The sequence below is a fragment of the Octopus sinensis genome, linkage group LG9 (assembly GCF_006345805.1).
Source record: "Octopus sinensis linkage group LG9, ASM634580v1, whole genome shotgun sequence".
NCBI lineage: Eukaryota > Metazoa > Mollusca > Cephalopoda > Octopoda > Octopodidae > Octopus > Octopus sinensis.
In genome coordinates this window covers 57,001,593-57,022,589 of record NC_043005.1, presented here as the reverse complement: position 1 = coordinate 57,022,589, position 20,997 = coordinate 57,001,593, and the positions used below count along the sequence as shown (strand labels likewise).

The 20,997-nt window shown below is 35.7% G+C and overlaps 1 protein-coding gene across 5 annotated transcripts in view; it reads right to left on the bottom strand.

Moving 5' to 3' along the window:
- The window catches only part of LOC115215523 (serine/threonine-protein phosphatase 1 regulatory subunit 10), a 157,209-nt gene that overhangs the window by 44,405 nt on the left and 91,807 nt on the right, over window positions 1–20,997 (bottom strand). For all 5 annotated transcript variants that reach the window (XM_029784699.2, XM_029784700.2, XM_036505984.1 and 2 more), the window contains 2 exons: window positions 13,997–14,181; window positions 4,528–4,608 (listed from right to left, as the gene is read on the bottom strand). In XM_029784699.2, the coding sequence (XP_029640559.1) occupies window positions 4,528–4,608; window positions 13,997–14,181 (266 nt within the window). The remainder of the gene's footprint in view (window positions 1–4,527; window positions 4,609–13,996; window positions 14,182–20,997) is intronic.

The following is a 20,997-nucleotide window of genomic DNA, read 5'->3' as shown; positions in this document are numbered from 1 at the left end:
TATATATATATATATACACACACACACACACATACATACATACATACACGCACACACAGAGTTTTAAATGTTGATAGGTTTCAAGAGTTTTTTTTTTTTTTTAACTTATATTTCTCGACATAGCCAAAATAAGCAAAATATTCATTTCAAGGAAAATATTTTGCAGTAAAAGCTTGTTGCATCATTTGATATCCTACAATAAATGCTTACTTATATTGGAATAATTAAGATGGCAAATGTACAATGAGAAGTTCTGACATTTACTACAAAATATTTAGCAGTTATAATAAAATGACATCAAAAATATCTGATGTTTTAAGATTAACTGACTTTTGGTCTTTGTCATTTGTTACAGGCAGTCTAAGTATCTACACCTAATAAATTCTCCACTCTAAAATGGAAGCTTGGACAAAGTCTTTTCTGGAAAACTAGAAGTTGTCCATGCATACAAGTCTACCCTCTTCTTACCATTGTCATCCAAGAGAAAGACAAGTCCAATACAGCTTGGTACAAGTGATGTTGCTGTAAAAACACTGGGAATTGGAACAAATGTTCTTACAATTACAACAATTCACAGCCTTGGACCAGCACATTTTTTATACTGACCCTAAAAGGATGAAAGGTAAAGTTGACCTTGGCATGAGCTAAACTAAAAGCACAGAGAGGTGGGCTAAATACTACAAGATATTTTATCAGATACTCTAATGGCTCTACCAATTTCCTGCCTTAAGGTGATTGACCAATTAGTCAATATGAAGATTGATGAAGACTTAATCAGATCTTAAAAGAGGAGGGATTCTTGTCAAACATAAATTATTTTAGTTAACATCCCAAACCATTTGTTTATAGTTTAAACCAGTGGTTCTCAACCTGCGACCATATGACCTTTGGGGGTCTACATAAGATTTTGTTGTTAAAGTTTATGTGCAATAAATTGATTATATTTCTCCACAATAAAATATTTTTACAATTCTTTTTATACAATTCCTAATACTATGTAATTATAAGGAAAAAAAATGGTTTTTTAAAGCATTGAATAAGTATGGGGTTCCAGCCAAGTAAAATAGCAATCAAAGAGGTCAATAGGTAAATACTAGTTGAGAAATACTGATCTAAACCATCTAGATTTACAATCAAAGCCATTTTGGTGAACATCTCATGATTTTGGAGTCCAAGCCGTTTTCATTAACCCGTACCACTTGGCTAATACCCTAAAATATTTTGGTTAACCACTCGAATTTTGCTTATTATTTTACCTTTACGTCCTACAATTTTGGCCCAAAGTATACAAATAGAGTTAATAATTTAAGGAAGTTCAACAATTGGCAGAGGTAAATAAGAAAAGTTTTCTCTGCCACAAACTGTCTCCAGATTGGAAACCCTCACTGAACAAAGATATAGTACTTGCCTCAGCTGACTAGCAAACCCTTCACTCAAATTACCGCCAATCTCTATCTAACGTTACCACAAGCCAACAAGAGAATCTCAACACAGTTGCTCAACTTGCAAGAAATAGCTACATCACCCTCAAATTACACCCTACCATTTTAAAAGGAAGAAAGGAGATTGTGGGTTGTGTAGGCTCAGGTACACAATCTATGAAGAAGTGAAAATCATGCCTTTGATTGTATGCTTGACTGATTAGAGTTGACCTAGATAATGATGACATACTACCATTGATCAAAATTTTTAACATAACATCAGATCTCATTTTATTAGAAGCTTAACTTAATATTCAGCCTTTGTGTTTTTACCAAAGTATTCATCCAGATTAATTAGCATCTGACACCCTATTACCATTGTAACAGTTTAACATCAATTTTCTCAAGCTGACATGGTTGGGTGGAGAGTAATATCTTACTCTCTCTCTCATTAGTGAGGTTCATTTCTTTTAATTCACAGGCATGGCTATGTGGTAATGAAGTTTGCTTTACAATCACATGGTTCCAGGTCCAGTCCCACAATGACATCTTGGGCAAACAATAGCTAAAGTATCAAGATGGCCAATATCATATGAATGGAACTGGGCAGCATAAATTAAGAAGAGGTTCATCCTCCACGAGTATGTTTGTGCATGCACACACATCATGTTCTCATAAACACCACCCGAGTGAAACAGTTACATTCTTTGATAAGGAAAATTTCCATCATTTCCAGAAGAAAAAAAAACTGGTAATGGTTGGTGGGAAGAAGAGTAGCTAATCGATCATAGAAAAATTTGCTCCAACAAGTTTCATCTAACTCATGCCAAGATAGGAAAATGGATGTAAAAACGATGATGACAATAAAGATGGTGATCAAATTGAGTCACACTAAGACTTTTTTTCACAGTTCTATACCTGCACTATGTACATTTATCACTACCACTCCCAACTTTTTAGGATCTACACCCACCATATTATAAGTCTAAGTCAATATCCACTTTACCACAAGCATTCTTAACCTTTGGCGTAATTTAAATACATCATCCAAACTCTTGTTTTACCTTATAATATGTAGGGTAGAATAACATTTAGTGCATACAATGTACGAATCTGAAGCATTTAGTCTCTCTCAATGTTCCCAGGTTAACATCATCTTGGTGCCACATTAACACAGGTCAAATGGTGACCTTTGCACCCAGCCACTCTGCTCTAGTAAAACTTAACTTTGATAAACTCCCAGTAATAATTCTACATAGTCTTATATATTTTTATATTTATTTATATATTTCCACCTACTTCCAAGTATCAATCATTAACAGGTATATCCTATTTTTTCAAATGTCAAGTGGTAACAGGTAAATCTCTTTGGTTTTCAATGAGTGACACATATGTTGTCCTTTTTCCATATGTCAAAAAGTAACAGCTATGTCCTTTCCCTGCAAATGTCAAACAGTAGTACATGTGTCCTCCCCACAAATGCCAAACAGTAATAGGTGTCTCCGCTCTCCAAATGTCAAACAGTAATAGGCATGTCTTTTCCTGCAAATGCCAAATAGCAACAGTTATGCTCTCTTTCCAAATGCCAAACAGCAACAGATATGTCCACTATAAATGTCAAACAGCAATGGCAAAGAGTAACAGATATGCCCTCTATGCTGATGTCAAACAGTAATAGGTATTATCATCATCATTGTTTAACATCTGCCCTCCATGCTGGCATGGGTCCCCAAATGCTAAACAATAGATATGGCCTCTCTCTCTCCTACTACTCCTCTCTCTGTCTTTCCCTTCTGAAACACAGTAGCAGATATGCCTTCTTTCTACTAATGTCAAATTATAATATAGATGCCTTCTCATGATTCAATTCACTTATGCCAGGATTGCCTGTTCCATCCCACTTCTCTCTGCTCCTTCTAAATTATTTCCTCTGTAACTATCTTACCACTTCCATTCCTAAACATTGTTTAATGGCCACATTTTCTTAACAACTTCGTAACTACTTTCCATAGAAGAAATGTTGGAATTAAGTTTTATTGAAATGAAACTTTCCAAAACTGGAAACCTTTTCCAAATTGTCAAGAGTTCAACTTTTAGTATTTCAATCATACCAACTCAGTATAATCCAGATTTTTATCTGGGGATAGACTCTTCTGTGGTTTTATAATTTGGGACTTTGGTTTTCATAATTCTTTCTAACATAAGCAAAGCCAGAGTTCCTTTTCTTTTTTTTTTTAGAAAAGGAGAGGAGTTAGTAGATTAAATCAAGCCCAGTACATCACTGGTTCTTTATTTTATCAACCTTGAAAAGATGTCAGGCAAATCTGACCTCAGTGGTATTTGAACTGAGATTGTAACGAGTCAGGAAAAATACTGCAAGGAACTTTTCCAATGCTTATCCACTCTACCAATCCACTGCTCTGAATTTTGGTTTTAGCAATCAAAACAAAAGCTGGGCTTAATATTTATCACCACATTGGAGAGATTCTAAGAAAGATGCTATCTGCAGTTAGTAATCTGGATTAAGTCATTACATGGAAAGAAATATCCAACTACAAATCATAGCTACCCATTTTTTTAGACACGTGTAGATTCCTTAAATTATTGATTAAGCACTCATACTTTGGATTAAACAGAAAACATATTGGTCAAAATTATATATCTATATGTTTCAGATTAATAATTACTTTTACAGAAAGAAATTCTAAGGACTGATAAAGTTGTGTGTAAGGAAATACAATCTCAACAAAGTTATACCCCAAGATTGAAACCATTTTGTTCCTTGTGCAAATTAATCAATAATTTCAAATTTTTTCATACATTCAGTAGTTTTCTATGCCTCCATCAGACTCTATAAAACCTATTTAGAATTAACTTACATTTTCCTAAATCTTAGCCATCTATAATTTTACATTCAGCTACCCATACAAATCAGTTCCAACCTTCAGTGTATGCTTACTCTTATTAGCTTAAATAGAAGCTAACTATTATCAATCCCTTAGAAAGTAAAAAAAAAATTATTAAAAAAATTGTCTCAATTGCCAACAAAAACCAATGTCTCTATTGGATCAGCTAACAATCTGACTGAGGCATTCATGCTTCTTACCATTACTAGTATCGAGATTACTCTTTTCCCTTATTTTTTTCATCCATTGGTCCACTATTCCACCAGCCAAATTTTTGATTCCTAAAAACAAAACAAGAAAATTAATTAACATAAAATATTTAAATTTGTGATAAGTTAGAGTAGATGAAACAAAAGTGGTGGAGGTTTGGTAATAGATAAATTTGATTTCAACAGACACGAACTGAACTTTACTCATCCTTTACCATATATATCAGTTTATAAGGCTAATTGGGCATATGAGACAACTGCAGAATTTCCTTGAGCTATACTCACAGAATAAAACTATGTGGCAATATTTCACTCTTGAGAGGTCTAAGAGGTGTGTGAAGCAGGTTCCAGTATCTCTGTAATTGTTGGAGCATTGTCCTTATCAGCCAAGTGTTTTTACCAGAAGCAGGTTTTAATAATACATTGAGCAAAAAAAAAAAAAAACCTCTTGTAACCTACTTATCATAAATTCATTTTACTGCCCACAAAGTTTACACAAAGATGGCCCCCAAAGGGTTTGTAACCTACTGTGATATAAGATTACCAAGATTATAATGGTTTCTCCTTGGTGACAAAGATGATATTATTGGAACTCTACCTCATACACTAATAGTTTAATGTCTCAAAAAGTCCTTTGCCAAGCATCCCACTAATCAGTGGAATGATACTGTTAAGCACACTAGTAAGCAATAGTCTTGGTTATTAAAAAAATCGACCAATTCATTCAAATACTGTCAACCACCTACCATAATATATATCAAACAGCTTCTGAAGTGACAATACGTAGGACAATAGGAACTATGCAAATGTTTAATGCTGTTCTCTACCACCATTGGTGACACTAAACCACAGCATGTTAAGGTTTGGATAGTGTTTAAGATGACCTCTAGTTTGGGGGTGATATTTTTAAGGTTCAAATTCCTTCTTGTGCACTGACATATATGGTATTAGTCATCCGTTTTTGTTCCCCTAGTTCAGACAGCCTTGGAAAATCAGAACATTTACTATTGATTTGTCAATGTTTAAAAGGTAAGCAACAGAAAAACATCCAGCCATAAAATACTACCACAAATAAGTACTCACCTAAACCATGCAGGTACATAAAAGTGAACATAAACAAATGAAATAATATACAGGCATACGCATGATTATATGTGGGAATGGAAGAATAAGGCTGAGGATACATTAGCATTCAATGTATTAGGAAGGAATTACAACTGTGTTTCGTGGTCTGCTACCACAACAGCTCCTTTATAGGATCCAGTTAGCTCAACACATCATCAGGAGGAACCACGTCTGGTTTTGGCCCCTACTCTTCAACCGTTTTGACGTAGCAGCCCCTCCCCTTTCGGAGGTGTCTTCAGCTCTGGTGTTGGGTGCATGTCTTCTGTCTTCTGTTCCCTGGCCTCTTCGCGAGTGTCAGCTGGCAACTGACTGGCTCGTCAAATTTTTTCCCATTAAAATACCTCCTTTTAGGCTCCAGCAGGCAGCCCCAGCAAGTTGTCACGTGACACTGTCTCAACTTTAACTGACCAATGAAGGCGTGTAGTCTTAGCCCACGCATTCTCTAAACGACCGTCACCTGTCAGCCAACGAAGCTGATTCAGTGTCAGCTTGTCTCACCTAATGATGTTATTTCCCGCCGGCATGTTATGACTTTCAAGCCATTTTTGGTCTTCCCGCTTCAGCCATATATAGAAGCTGGCTTCTTTGACCGCCTCCTATACTCTCCTTATTAGTTTTCGCAGCTCGGAGCTAGAAAAAACAAATTTTCTTTTGAATAACGTTGTCATTTTCCTTTCAATGAAGCCTCTAGCCCCCACTGCCAGGTGGTAATACTCGACATTCCATCCCTGTTCTCTGCACTCTAAATAGATGCAGTTATGGCCAAGTTGCTAAGTTCACTTCCCAATCATAAGCTCCTGGGTTTAATCTCACTGCATTGCATCACAGTCACCTTCTACTTTTACCCACAGATTTGGATTGACCCAAATCTTGTGAGAGAAATCAAATAGATGAAAACTGTAGAAGTCTGTTAGTATTTTTTTTATTGAATTCAAAAGTTCAGTTTTGCCACATATTGTGTCACAATGACACTGCCCTTGAGAATTACATTAAGAGAACATGAGTTTATGAGATACTCAGTTACTTACTATATTAATTTAAAGAGTTATGTAATTCAGCTGATTGAACAACTAAATGCTTAGATGATTGGCCATCATCACCTCATGTACTTTACAATGCAGTCATTGCTTCTTAGCTCTGTTGATACCAAATAACTTGAAACTGTCTAGAGTCTTATCATACAAAATGTGAAAATTCTAAGGTGTTCTTATTCAAATTAGTGTAGTCCATCATAATTTTACCAAAGAATTTGTTGTGCTTTGTTATATTCCACACACATGCTTAATTAAAAGTTCATTCGACAATTCCTTGTAAACAGATCATCTGATAGCTTACCGTTTTTGAAAATGTATAGAATAAATATTCTCTTACTAGAAAACCCAGAGTTAACAAAAGAAAGGGCATCTGGCTGTAAGATAAAACTTCAGAAATATGTATTTGTGTAACCCCTGCTAGCATGGAAATGCAAATGAACAAATATTCAAGGTGTCGAGCAGAGGCCACCGGTTCAGTTTTCCTGACATTCCTATACAGGTACATGCACACCTGCATTATTTTAGATAACAAATAAAGAGTGGACAATAAGATGAGTAATAAAAGAACTAAGGACAGAAGTAGTGTCAATAAAATACAATAAACCAGATGAAAATAAAATAGCTAATAAAATGAAATGAATGAGATGGTAATAAAAAAAAAGCAATGAAAACATTGAAGTGAAGGAAACCATCACTATTAGGCAAGTTAACCTTGAACTTAAAGAGATCAAGGTTACAGTCTCTGCAGAAAAAAGGAAGTGGGGAACAATGGCATGAGAGTTTATTCCCCGATTCAGCTGTTTGGGGAAAATGTCTTGTGCGTGCAACTTGCAATGATTTTATCTATGAAAAAGGGATGCGATTTGCTATGCCTGGCCAACCAAGTTTAGGAATGAGATTTCAAGACTAGGTGGACCAGGGAATGAACATGTTTTATGAACACAGTATAAAAACGGACCAGAACTGCAATATTCCATCAATGATAGAGCAGTTGGAATGATAAAAGAGATCATCAACATTAGACTACACATTCAATTTTTGCATTCTATCAAATATACACGTCTGTGAGGAGACATAAACAAGAAAAGCAAAAATCTTCTATACCAAAACAACTGGTAATACATACATTACAAGTGTTCTATGAAGAGAACATAAGATTGCTGCATAATTCAACATGAATGTGAAACAATATTAAACATCGTATAAGGTAAGTGAAGGTTTCTGTAGGAACACTAAGTCACATTCACTTAGTGAGTTTACATGCACAAGGATGAATGATGTTGTTGGTGTTAATGCATTTAAAATATTACTAAGTAACCACCACCAACACTAAGATAGATTTGTTGCTGATGAGCATGTTTTAAACTTTGCCTATAAAATAAAACTCCCAGGAAGAAGGTCATAAAAACAAGAGATGAGTTCGAACACAAAACACTAAAACTACAAAATTAAAATAAAACTCCGCATCCTATAATGATGCGAGGTAATAACAAAAGCAAAAACATTACACTGCAAACACTTGTATCTAACACAAACCATAAAAGTAATAGTCAATCACTCTCCAGAGTAGCTTCGACAACAAGGGTCGCAGCACACTCTTGTGTTACATTACTGACCTCAAAGTAATATACTCACACTGCAACAGCAAGGAAGTACCCCTTATCAGATATTTCTTGAAAATACAACCTCCAAAGCACACACAAAGAAGACAAAAATACTTTTTATCTTTTACTTGTTTAACTCACTGAACTGCAGCCATCCTGGGGCACTACCTTCAAGGGTTTTAATCAAATGAATTGATTCCAGTACTTTTTTTTTAAAACCTGGTACTTGTTCTCTACTGGTCCCTTTTACCAAACCACTAAGTTAAAGGGGATGTAAACAAACCAACCCTGGTAAATAAGTGGGGCAGGCAAACACAGATACATGCACACACATGTAAGTGTAACACAGTTTCCAACAATCAAATTCACTTAGGACATTGGTTAGCCTAGGGCTATAATAGAAGATACTTGCACAACGTGCAGCACAGTGGGATTGAACCCAAAAACTGTGTAGTTGTAAAGCGATCTTCTTAACCACATACCCATGCCTATGCAAGATCTGCTCAACTTTAGTCTTGAACCACATGGATGATCCTCCCTACTTTTTTCCCCATCAGACAACTCCAAAACAAATATAGAAAATTAAAAACTCAAAAGCCTCTGCCCCAGCCAAAATCACAACAACTATACATCCTTTTCTACTCTAGGCACAAAGCCCAAAATTTTGGGGGAGGGGGCCAGTCAATTAGATCGACCTCAGTATGCATCTGGTACTTAGTTTATTGACCCCAAAAGGATGAAAGACAAAGTCAACCTTGGCAGAATTTGAACTCAGAACGTAAAGACAGACGAAATACCTATTTGTTTATTACCCACAAATGTGCTAAACACAGAGAGGACAAACAAGGACAGACAAACGGATTAAGTCGATTATATCAACCCCAGTGCGTAACTGGTACTTATTTAATCGACCCCGAAAGGATGAAAGGCAAAGTCAACCTCAGTGGAATTTGAACTCAGAATGTAACAGCAGACGAAATACCGCTAAGCATTTCGCTTGGCATGCTAACATTTCTGCCAGCTTGCCATACATCTAAAACACTTAGGGGCCTAAATGAATCACTGAATTCACCAACTTCTACGATTACTCATATTAGCACTATCAAATTCCTAGAACTGGGAAACTGTGCAAAATTATGATAATTCTAAAAATCCCACCCAAAAAAACCCAAGTGAAATAACATCATTCATAGCCATATCCCTCCCATGAACACCTTCAATATATTGCTGTGATGGTAATGGCTGATGTATAAGTTATCTGTTTGCAGGTACTGCAAAACATTGTTACTCAATATCTTTAGTAAAAGAACATTAACAAATACATTGCACTCAGTTGTATTATACAGCATTGAGTCTATAATGAGACAATTGGGTATGATTATTTAGACACTGATGATTTGGTACAGCTGAGTGGACACTGAATCTGTTTTGGTGAAGTATTTTTTGGCACTAGAGGCAAACACACACAAAGAAAGAGACATTACAATTTCTTAACCCATATAGACCCCTGGTTGCATTTTCGCAATGCAAAACCTGTTCCTACTTGTTTGGACATGAACTTGCCAGGAAGCATCTCACTGAACATATGAAAAGGTCAGAAGGTAGTCAACACCCATAGCCAACAGTTGCTATCCTTCTCAACTGTCCTTCTCTTCCAGATTGTTAAAGCTTACCATAACGTTTAATCTAAATACAGTGAGATTTTAAGATTTCATTTTTTATGGGCATATGTGCGGAGTGGTTGGCGTTAGGAAGGGCATCCAGCCGTAGAAACACTGCCAGATCTGACTGGGCCTGACGAAGCCTTCCAGCTTCACAGACCCCAGTTGACCCGTCCAACCCATGCTAGCATGGAAAGCGGACGCTAAATGATGATGATGATGATATACGGGTTAATTGAACATGACCAACATAAGCACTTTCTCTCTTATACACAAAGAAAAAATATGCTTACACACATAAACAGAGAGATGGGATGGGAGAGAGAATGAGACAAAAATTAAAATGAGAAATGTCATATAAGTTAGTGTTAAAGTAACAATGCCAAAATATCTCATGCTTTACTGAGTCAGCTAGGCAGTTATTTATCATGATTACATGCTCAAGTGTCTGAAACAAATCACATAGTCATAAGATACCAAGAGGTACCATAATATACCTAGAGCTATCTTATGTCTACAATGATATCAAACAGTCAAAACAAATGCTCCAACAATAAGCAAATGACCAAATTTACAAATATGAAAGAGATGAGGAAAAAGCACTAAAAAAAAAAAAACAAAAACCCATAAACCCTAGAAATGGAAATGAAGACCAGCAATTTTAGCTTCAAGAGCTATGAAGCCATGATACAACCAATTTTTGTGTGTCCTAACCAAGATATATTATTTGCTCTGTTTCTGAATTAAGTGAAAGTTACCATCAGTTACTTCCCAGCTGGATTGAGTGATAATAGAAAGGATTATCAAGGATATTGCAGGTACCATTTTGAGAGCTCAGAAATCAATACCAAAAAACAACAAACAATTTACAAACTCCTGCAAGAAAACAACTATCTACAGAACAATGAATACATTCTGTTTCCATTGTGACATACAAGGTTACAATTTTGGGGGCAGTTAACTTTATCTTCAGTATATATATTCTGATTGCTTCTATCTCTAATCAGGAACAGGTGGTCTCATTCCTACATATGTATAAGATCCCAGAATTATGTTGAAATAGCTTTATTTGTTCAGACACTGACACATATACACTTTAAACATTCAAAGCTGTGGTGCCTGCTTTTTAACTTTTCTTTGTTTTAATATAGTGAAATTGTTAATAATAAGGAATACATTTAGTTGTTAGCCAAGTAACCAGCTGTATCTGTAACTACAATAAATAGCCAGAACGCAATATAAATCTTTAGAACCTTTTATATTTTAATATATTATATTAAGTAGCTTGCTAACCAACCACATGGTTCCGGGTTCAGTCCCACTGCGTGGCATCTTGGGCAAGTGTCTTCTGCTATAGCCCCGGGCCGACCAATGCCTTGTGAGTGGATTTGGTAGACAGAAACTGAAAGAAGCCTGTCGTATACATGTATATATATGTATGTGTGTGTGTGTTTGTGTGTCTGTGTTTGTCCCCCTAGCATTGCTTGACAACCGATGCTGGTGTGTTTGCGTCCCCGTCACTTAGCGGTTTGGCAAAAGAGACCGAGAGAATAAGTACTGGGCTTACAAAGAATAAGTCCCGGGTCAATTTGCTCGACTGAAGGTGGTGCTCCAGCATGGCCGCAGTCAAATGACTGAAACAAGTAAAAGAGTAAAAGAGCAAAGAGAGTATATGTGTTACAAAGTCTTACAACCTAAGTACTACAAATCATCATTTTACATCCAATTTCCATTCTGGCATGGATTGAACAGGTCATCAGAGTTCAAGTTAGATCTTGATTAAAGTTACTGCCCCCCCCCCCCACACATAACAAGGATCCAAATTCACTCGTCCATTTTCATTTTGACATGGTCTCCATAGCTGGATACTCTTCCTAACACCAACCGTTTTACGGAGTGGCACTTGCATTAGGCAAACCCCTATGATGTCCCCATACTTCTACCAATCACTTTACAGCATATACTAGGTACATTTGATCAAATACCAACCTCAAATTTTCAGAACTCCTTCAACACATGATCTCACCAGAAAATTCAAACATACAAATATATAAAGCAAACTTCGGCTAAAAAGTGTTGGTAACAGATTCTCTTTCACTTCATAATTTAACAAAACCCACACACAAAATCTTAAGAGTATGTAACTTTTTAAGTCAGATTAAAAAGTAAAGACTCCCTTCAGTCATGATTGATCATGGGATTGCTCCAAGGGAGTTACACCCAGAGGCACAAGTCCAGACAAGATTGTTTATAGAAGACCAGCAGTCACCTATGTATACCTGTCTCCCTTCTCTGCACTAGTACTGTTATCCAAGAGAAAGGCAATGGTCAATACAGCTTGGCACCAGTGATGTCACAAAATTTCCATAGCTAAGTGAACTGGAGCAATATGGAGAACATAACACACAGCCTGGTCCAGGAATCAAATTCACTACTTCATGATTTTGAGTCCAACACTAACCACTGGGCCATGCACATTATTCACACTACAATTATTTTCCTTCAGTTAGAATTTTTGTAGGAAATAAGTTAAAATGATCCGAACATATAACAACTCAATAATTCAGAAGAGATGAAAAGCAAAAGAGACAGTCGCAATGGGATTTGAACTCAAAACAGTAAAGCACCAAACTAGATAGATGAAAGCATCCAATCCTGCTCCCTTTCCTATCTACATTATCTTAACTTAATTGTATGTAAAAATCAAAGTTCTACAGATAAGAAGATGGGGAGGTTTTCTAAACAAATAAGTCATGAACGTAATTCACCCAACATTTACCATTGCACAAAAGCCACTGTACTAATAACACTTATTGCTTCTCTTATTTTACATCTTATTTACTTAGCATGCCCTACACCATTCTTATCAATACAGGAGTTACTCTTGAATCCATCAGTTAATGCAACCGATGATCAGTGACATTTTTTAACCCTTTTGATACCAACCCGCCTGAAACTGTCTCTGGCTCTATAGTACAAATGTCTTGTTTTCAAAAGTTCAGAATTAAAATCTTCCACCAAACCTTAGTCACAAGCTTAATGATAACTAAGTTATTTTACTAAATTCTTTGTTATATCTAAAAGTAATTGAAAGAAGCACGGAGCATCTCAACAGAAATATGGTAACAAAAAGATTAACTCACAATTAAAATTTCCAGAAATAACATTGTACTTCCACTAAAATGAAACACATTCAATGCAAAACTTTCAACTTCCCAACATTTACTATTTACTATTTCATTGTGTGTATATATATATGAGTGAGTGAACAAGTGAAAGAAAGGGCACTCCACACACACACACAGCATAACTTATCAGGAATGCAATCCTGCAATCTGATATGCAAGATGGAGAGCAGATGATGAAGTTGGACTCACAATAGGACTTTGACATGGCTGCAGCACAAGGTAAAGCATTCTGTGGCATTGACGAAGCAAAGGAACACTGCAGCACTGTACACTCTTATCTTCATGTTGCAGGCAAAAGCCTTTGTAACAGATTGTATTCACCTCTGAACTTTGAGTGAAAAGACATATAAAGAACTCCGGCAAGGGAGGAGAAGGCTCTGCAGCATAATGAATGGCACTGATCATTGAAGCTCGTTATTCCTGCCATTGAGGAAAAACAAGTGAGAGAATACAAAAGAGCACATGAGAGGCATCACTTCTCTGTTGCATCAAGTAGCTTCACCTACAGCAGATGTTATCGCTGCTGCCAATCAAGAGCAGGCCTTGTACCCCACGAGAGCCTGACAGAGATGATTACTGAACAGGAACAGTCAACACTGACCTACGACGAGGAGGAGGAGGAGGAGCAACAGCAGCATAACTTGTTTTACTAATTGCATAAAATGATCCTGCATACTCTTCTATCTATAAGACTACTCCTCTGATACTCTTCAGCTCTTATAAAGAAATCAACGAGAGAGAGATATAGAGAGACAGGAAGGGAGGTAAAGAGATAGAGGACATAAAACAACAGAAACAGAGAGGGAGAGATAACAAAATATAAAAAGATAGAAATGGCATCAACTGACCATCATCTTCAGACTTTCTCAATTGTTTAATAGTCTTGGCAGCATCATTCTTCTTCATAATATCAATGGTTACCGGTAGAATGTGATAAACCCTTAATATCTCCATGAGCAGTGGCGTATTCTCTGACTGGCGGGCATCATGCAACCAGTCGTTCATTATGTCCCAGCCACCATTAATGAGGAACCTGCAAAGATGAAAAGAGGAACCAGATCACTTAAATTTCCACTCATAGCTAAACAGCAATTGGAAGAGGTAAAGGGTAATGAGAGAGAGAGAGAGAGAGAGAGAGAGAGAGCAATACAAGTAAAACTGGTGACGAATTCAGAAAGAAACAACAAAAAACAAGGTGGTTAGTATCAGCCTGCATGCGCATGTGGTATAGTGTATATACATGTACGTAGAACAAGGACCATGCATAAAATGCGAAGTCACTTTTCTTATCAGCACTTGATTTGGTCTTCAATGACAGCAGCAAAGCAGACATTAACAAAACTTGTTTTGCTGTTGTCTAAAAAATTGATTTAAAAAAAAACCCAATATTCACAAAAGCAAACTATTATCTATTAAAAAAAAAATCTGAAAATTTGAAACTCGTGACATCAACAAAAGTTACTCCTCATCTGTACACCATCCACCTGCAGAGTATAACTAGGGGAAGTGCCAACATCTCCATTGTCCACTATATTGTTCCCAAATGGCAAAAAATATCCCTCTCCCATTCAAGGCTGTGTCTGAACAAACTTTTGTCAACACTCTAGCTGAAGAAGGAATATAGTTATCACCACTTAGGAAGAACTACCTGTGGCAGTGACTTTCCAACATTTTAAAAATGAATGATACCACTTGTTTTACAAAAGTGAAAAGACACACTGTAAATATTAGTTTTTAAATTAAGTATCAAACAGTTGTTAAATTGCAACATATTCAAGTCTGTGTATGTGAGTAAGCATGAACAGTCGAAATAGGCTAATCGATGCTAATTTTAATCTGAAAACGTGACCGGGGGGGGGAATATTCTGAGCCCATATAGTTTCATGTTCACAGGTTAGAAAGCTTTGGTCTATGTCAAGGCACATTTTAATGTCTATTTTCACATGCTTGCATGGGTCAAATGAGAGTATGTCAGGACAGAGTTTTCCACAACCAGGTGTTCTTCCTGTTGCCAATCTCCAAACGTTTCCAAGCAAGGTTATAATCTTGTAATCTATTGAACAACTTGGACATGCTTATGCAGAAAACTGGAAACAAACAAACTGTTTGAACAAACTCTTGTTTCCTAAGATCACATACATGTCAAGAAGCTCAGACACTCCAAGCAAATAATACTGTCAGTAAAACCAGTAAGTGAGCATATGTGAAAATGAGGGAAATATGAGCTCATACATACAAACCCCACATACTTGCATACATGACTAGCTTCTTTCAATTTCTATCAACTAAAACCACTAACAAGGATTCAGAGAGTCTGGGGATATAGTAGCAGACACTTGCTTAAGTGCCAGGCAGTAGGACTGAGCACAAAACCACATGGTTGGGAAGCGAACTTCTTAACCACACAGCCATGCCTGTGCTAATAGTCATGCCGGAAGTGAAACAAGCTGCAGCAGTCAGGGAGAAAAAAAGCAAAAAAGAAATTTAATGACATGCAAAAAAAAAAAAATCAGTGCTGCAGGTGAACTTGCTCAAACAGATGCAAAACTGCTCACATTAACAAAGTCACTTCCTAGTAATAAACTTTGGAGGACTGACCACCTCACACAGTCTCCTCTGAGTGGAGATGAAATGATGTCAGTTATCAAGTAGGTGTGCGTTAGTGTGTGTATCACTATCAACAATAGACATACTGGCATAAACAACTGCATAAAAAAAATACGCTTGAATCTTCCTTTACAACTGTACCAACCTTAGTTAGCCTAGAAACCATAACTTTTTTTTTTGTTTTAATTAGATAATAGAAACACTATTTACTCACCAACTAAAATTCTAACTACATTGTATAAAATATTTCTCACTTCTGAGGAATTTTGCTTCATTGTAACTATATCTAATACAAGTGATGATGATACATTATTACCAATTTTATGTAAATGTTGCAATTATTTCTATCTGTCCATTAATTGAATACTAATGTTGATATTAAAAATGTCAGTCACCAACAGAATCAGTTATTTAAAAACCATGAAATATGTGATAAGCATATTGCATAACTACAGTAATTATATTTGAAAGCAGCAGAAATAGAAATTATCAAGAGAATTCATAGATGGATACTGATACAAGCTGATATTCTTTAAAAATTTCCATTTAAACGAATAATGGAAAAGTAAGTTAACATACTAAATTGGCTTGCTGAAGTATGGAACAATCCTATAACCAAGGATGAAAATACTTAGTTGGTAAACAACTAAAAGGTTATTCGTTGCTTAAACATATATAAGCTTTAAATAAATTCTTCTAATACCCCTTGCCAGTCCAAATCAATGGACAAGAAGATTGAAAAGCATTGTGGGAAATATGTGAAATAAATTTTAATTGAAAACTATTGTCTGAATTCATAAAAAATAATAAACTATAAAAAAAAAAACACCTTTGACATCTGGCTTTGATTACAGAAAGGTAGCTGACTATTCGCTATTTAGTGTTGCTGGAATCATTATGTTTGGCAAAAATAACAAGCTTTAGTTCCTAACACTGAAAAGTTTGACATAGTCAACTATTCTCCCCATTCAACAACATTGAGAAATATCTGTATTTTGATAAGAACTTTCATTGATAAAAGGATGAAATTTGGGTAACTGAAATGTTGTTACTCAAAAGTAAAATGTGGAAAAACTGCTTTTCAAACAAATATAGTATCAACAATCTCTGCATCTCATATCAAAAAGTACTACAAATAACTGGGTATTGATTAAACTAATAAGTTATAGAGTGACTACCGAGTCAAACTGGACAGGACTTGCAATACTGGTACTAATATTTGAGATAAATAGCTTGGATAAAGAGGAAATCCAACTATTTATATTAACCTTTTAGCATTCATATTACTCAGTCAAATGTAATGCTTATTTATTCACATTGCTTTTAATCATTCATGCATCATCTAGTAGCTTTTGAGATTTCAATGTTGTGATTGTATATTTTTAGAATGACATAGTAGGACAGGTGTGGGAAACCAGATCTGGCTAGTTTGAACATAAAAAGGGTAAAATATTTGGGCCAGATACCTAAGGGTTAAAACCTTCAAAAGCATGATATCAACTGGCAGCTTCCACAAAAATAGTGATATCAATAAGATGCATTTAGGGAAAAGTCCAAGATCAAAGCAGACAGCTGTTAAGTGCTATGTTATCTGGAGTCACTTTGCTACCACCTGTTACACAACAGTGACAAAACCAAATACATCAGCTAAGTGAGGAAAAGTGAAATTTTTATAAGTTGGGAATGAAGATCTCAGACTTTGAAAATATTCCACGAGGCCAAAACTAAAGGAAAAACACTGCATACAGACATAAGTTTATGAATCGAGTTTGTTATTCAACATGAGATTGACACTAGTATCAATGGGAAGTAGAATGGCAGTCAATGGCTATATTATGATTACTTTAAATAGTTATACCATATTTACAAGAACATGGTAAACTGGGTGTATATGTATGTGTGTACAATATATGCATATTTCAAAAGATGCACACACATACAAGTATATATATATAAAGCTATGTACATTTATATTTAATGCATTAATGTACACTCAAATGTGGAAAGACCTTCGTTGTGGTAACAGTTCCAAAGGGCAATTCACTTTTTAAATAAAGTACGTGTAAACAGAACAAACTGGTCTATGACACTATCAGTGTGTAAGAGATACACATGGTTACACTTGATCAGCTATAAACACTGAATCTGTCGTGCGTAACCCACTGTTTATATTATAAACAGCAAAAATAAATTTGCTAGCATGTGCAAAGGTTTGTCAAGCTGGAATGAAGTGATTAAAGGTAAACCTAGCAATAATGAATAAATAAAATGCGATACATTTATACGTAACACATCTGTGTATTCATTTGACCCTTTCCTCCATTTGAATAAATGTGAATGCAAATTAGGTATCGAGGAAAATATATCATGCAACAATACTGTGAACAAAGAGTGACCAAGCACTATTATATCAAACTTTAAAAAATATAGTAATTGGAGCTTTCTCCTAAAAGGACAATATTCTACAATGCATTTGAGTATTAGTATTGATGCCAACATTTAGGATATTTGACTGGCCTGGACAAACTTCACTCCATATAGATCTTCAGGGCAACTGGAAGCTTACACAGAAGCAGTTATTTTGACAGTAAAAAAAAAACAGGATACAAACATAAGATCTGTACTGAGAGCCAAGTGTAGTGTAGTATCATGTAGAAAGCATCTACTAAAAAATATGTGTAAAATGTTCTGAAGTGAACCAAACAACATCCTACAAGTCAGTAGTACTAACATCCTTTTTGCTGTATATAGAAACATCATATTGTATATCTTGAGCAAACTATAGATACATAAGAAATGCAATGTTATCACAGGTAGTTTATCAAAGTAGAAGCTAAAATATGAGAGAGACGTGCGTGTGTGTGTGAGTGTGTGTGTGTGTGTGTGTGTGTGTGTGCGCGCACGTGCATGTATATATACTGTGGGCTCATGGATGCTGGTGCCATGTAAAAATGCCAGTGCCAATGCCGCATAGAAGTGCCCATGCCAGTTCTGCATAAAAACATTCATACCTGCACCACATAAAAGTGCCCATACAAATGTCACGTTACAAGCAGCTAGTACACTCTGTAAAGTGATTGGCATTAGGAAGAGCATCCAGCCATAGAATCCATGCCAAAACATACCAGATAGAGCCTGTTACCTCCCCAGCTGGCCACCAGCTCCTGCCAAACTATCTGACTCATGCCAGCATGAAGAAAAGCATGCATATATATATATATATATATATATATATATATATATATGTATATATATATATATATATATATATATATATATATATATATATATATATATATATATATATATATATATATATATATATATATATTGGGTTGTAATTTCAGTTTTTTAGTGTGAAATAAGTGTCATTTTTTTTTTTCATACAAAGAATGAACTTTAATCAATTATATATTTTCCATTTTCTTCAATGACCTTTTGCCATCTTTTGGCAACTTCATGAATCCGCGCTAACAGACCTTCTGGTCCTTAGCCAAAAAGTGAAGCAAGTGAGATTTCAGATCATCATCATTGTTGAAAGTTTTACCATTCAAAGAATTTTGCAAACTTTGAAATAAATGGTAATCTGATGGTGCAAAGTCAGGGCTATATGGTGGATGTGACATCAGTTCCCAACCAAGCTCCAATAATTTTTCACAAGTTAACAAAGACATATGTGGTCTAGCGTTGTCGTGGTGGAACATGATTCTTTTACGATTTGCCAATTCTAGCTATTTTTCTTTGATTGCTTCCTCCAGCTTCATTAGTTGTTGACAATAAACATCAGAATTGATCATTTGGTTCCTTGGAAGCATCTCAAAATACACAACTTTATAATCCCATCAAACTGACAGCATGACTTATTTTTTATGCAATTCAGCTTTCAATGTGGTTTGTACTGGTTCATTACGCTTCAACCATGATCGTTTTCAATTGATGTTACTGGAGACAATCCATTGTTCATCACCAGTGATGATTTGTTTAAAAAAGGGTCGATTTCATTGCATTTGACATGCATTTTGCAAATATTGATTCATTGTGTTAAGTGAATCTCTTTCAATTTATGTGGTATCTAAATATTAAGCTTCTTAACAAGTCCAAGATATTTTAAGTGATTCTCAATTGTTGTGTGATACATTTAGCCTCTCTGAAGTCTCTCACACAGTTATATGACAATCATATTTAATTATGGCTTTGATTCAGCCATCATCAACTTCTGTAGGTCAACCTGAACATTGGTCATCTTTGAGTGAAAAATCTCAAGAATGGAATTTTTAAAACCATTTCTGACATGTACATTCTGTTAAGCTATCAACTATAAATTTTGCATATCTCTTTCTGAGCTTCAGTAGCTTTCTTGCCATCATGGAAATAGAAAAGCAAAATATGGCGAAAATGTTTGTTTTTGCACTCCATGTTAAAATTGACACTGAACTAACAGTGGTGAACAAAATTACACGCAATTTGCTTCTAAAGTAAGCTAAAAGTAGCGGCTTTTAAATGTCAGAAGGGAAAAAAAATCATAACACTGACAAAAGTCATAACTCTATTTCTGAGAAATTAAATTATTTTCTTGCCAACGGAGTGGCTGTGATGATATAGGTGCAAGAGTGGCTGTATGGTAAGTAGCTTGCTTATGAACCACATGGTTCTGGGTTCAGTCTCAATGTGTGGCACCTTGAGCAAGTGTCTTCTACTAAATCTTCGAGCCAAGCAAAGCCTTGTGAGTGGATTTAGAAGAGGGAAACAGAAAGAAGCCTGTCGTGTATGTGTGTCTGTGTTTGTCCCCCCACCATCGCTTAACAACTGACGCTGGTGTGTCAACATCCCCATAACTTAGTGGTTGGGCAAAAGTGACCAAAAGAATAAGTACTAGACTTACAAAGAATAAGTTCTGAGGTCAATCAAATGCTGCAGTCAAATGACTGAAACAAAAGAGTAAAAGAGTAGGTATATCTGTGTGTGAATGTATTTATAACATGCATGTGTGTGTGTATATATATATATATGTTATCACCATTTAACATAAAGCCACCTTCCTCTCTACTACAACCTCACTCAATCTAAGGAGCTTTTCCTATTTTGTGAGCTACTTGTGCTGGTATCACAAAGATGTATCCAGTACACTCCAGTAAAGTGGTTGGCATCAGGAAGTGCATCCAACTACAGAAACCCTGCCAAAAAAGATATTGGGGATCAAGATATCCTCTGATTCAATGTGTCCGACTCATGCCAACTTGGA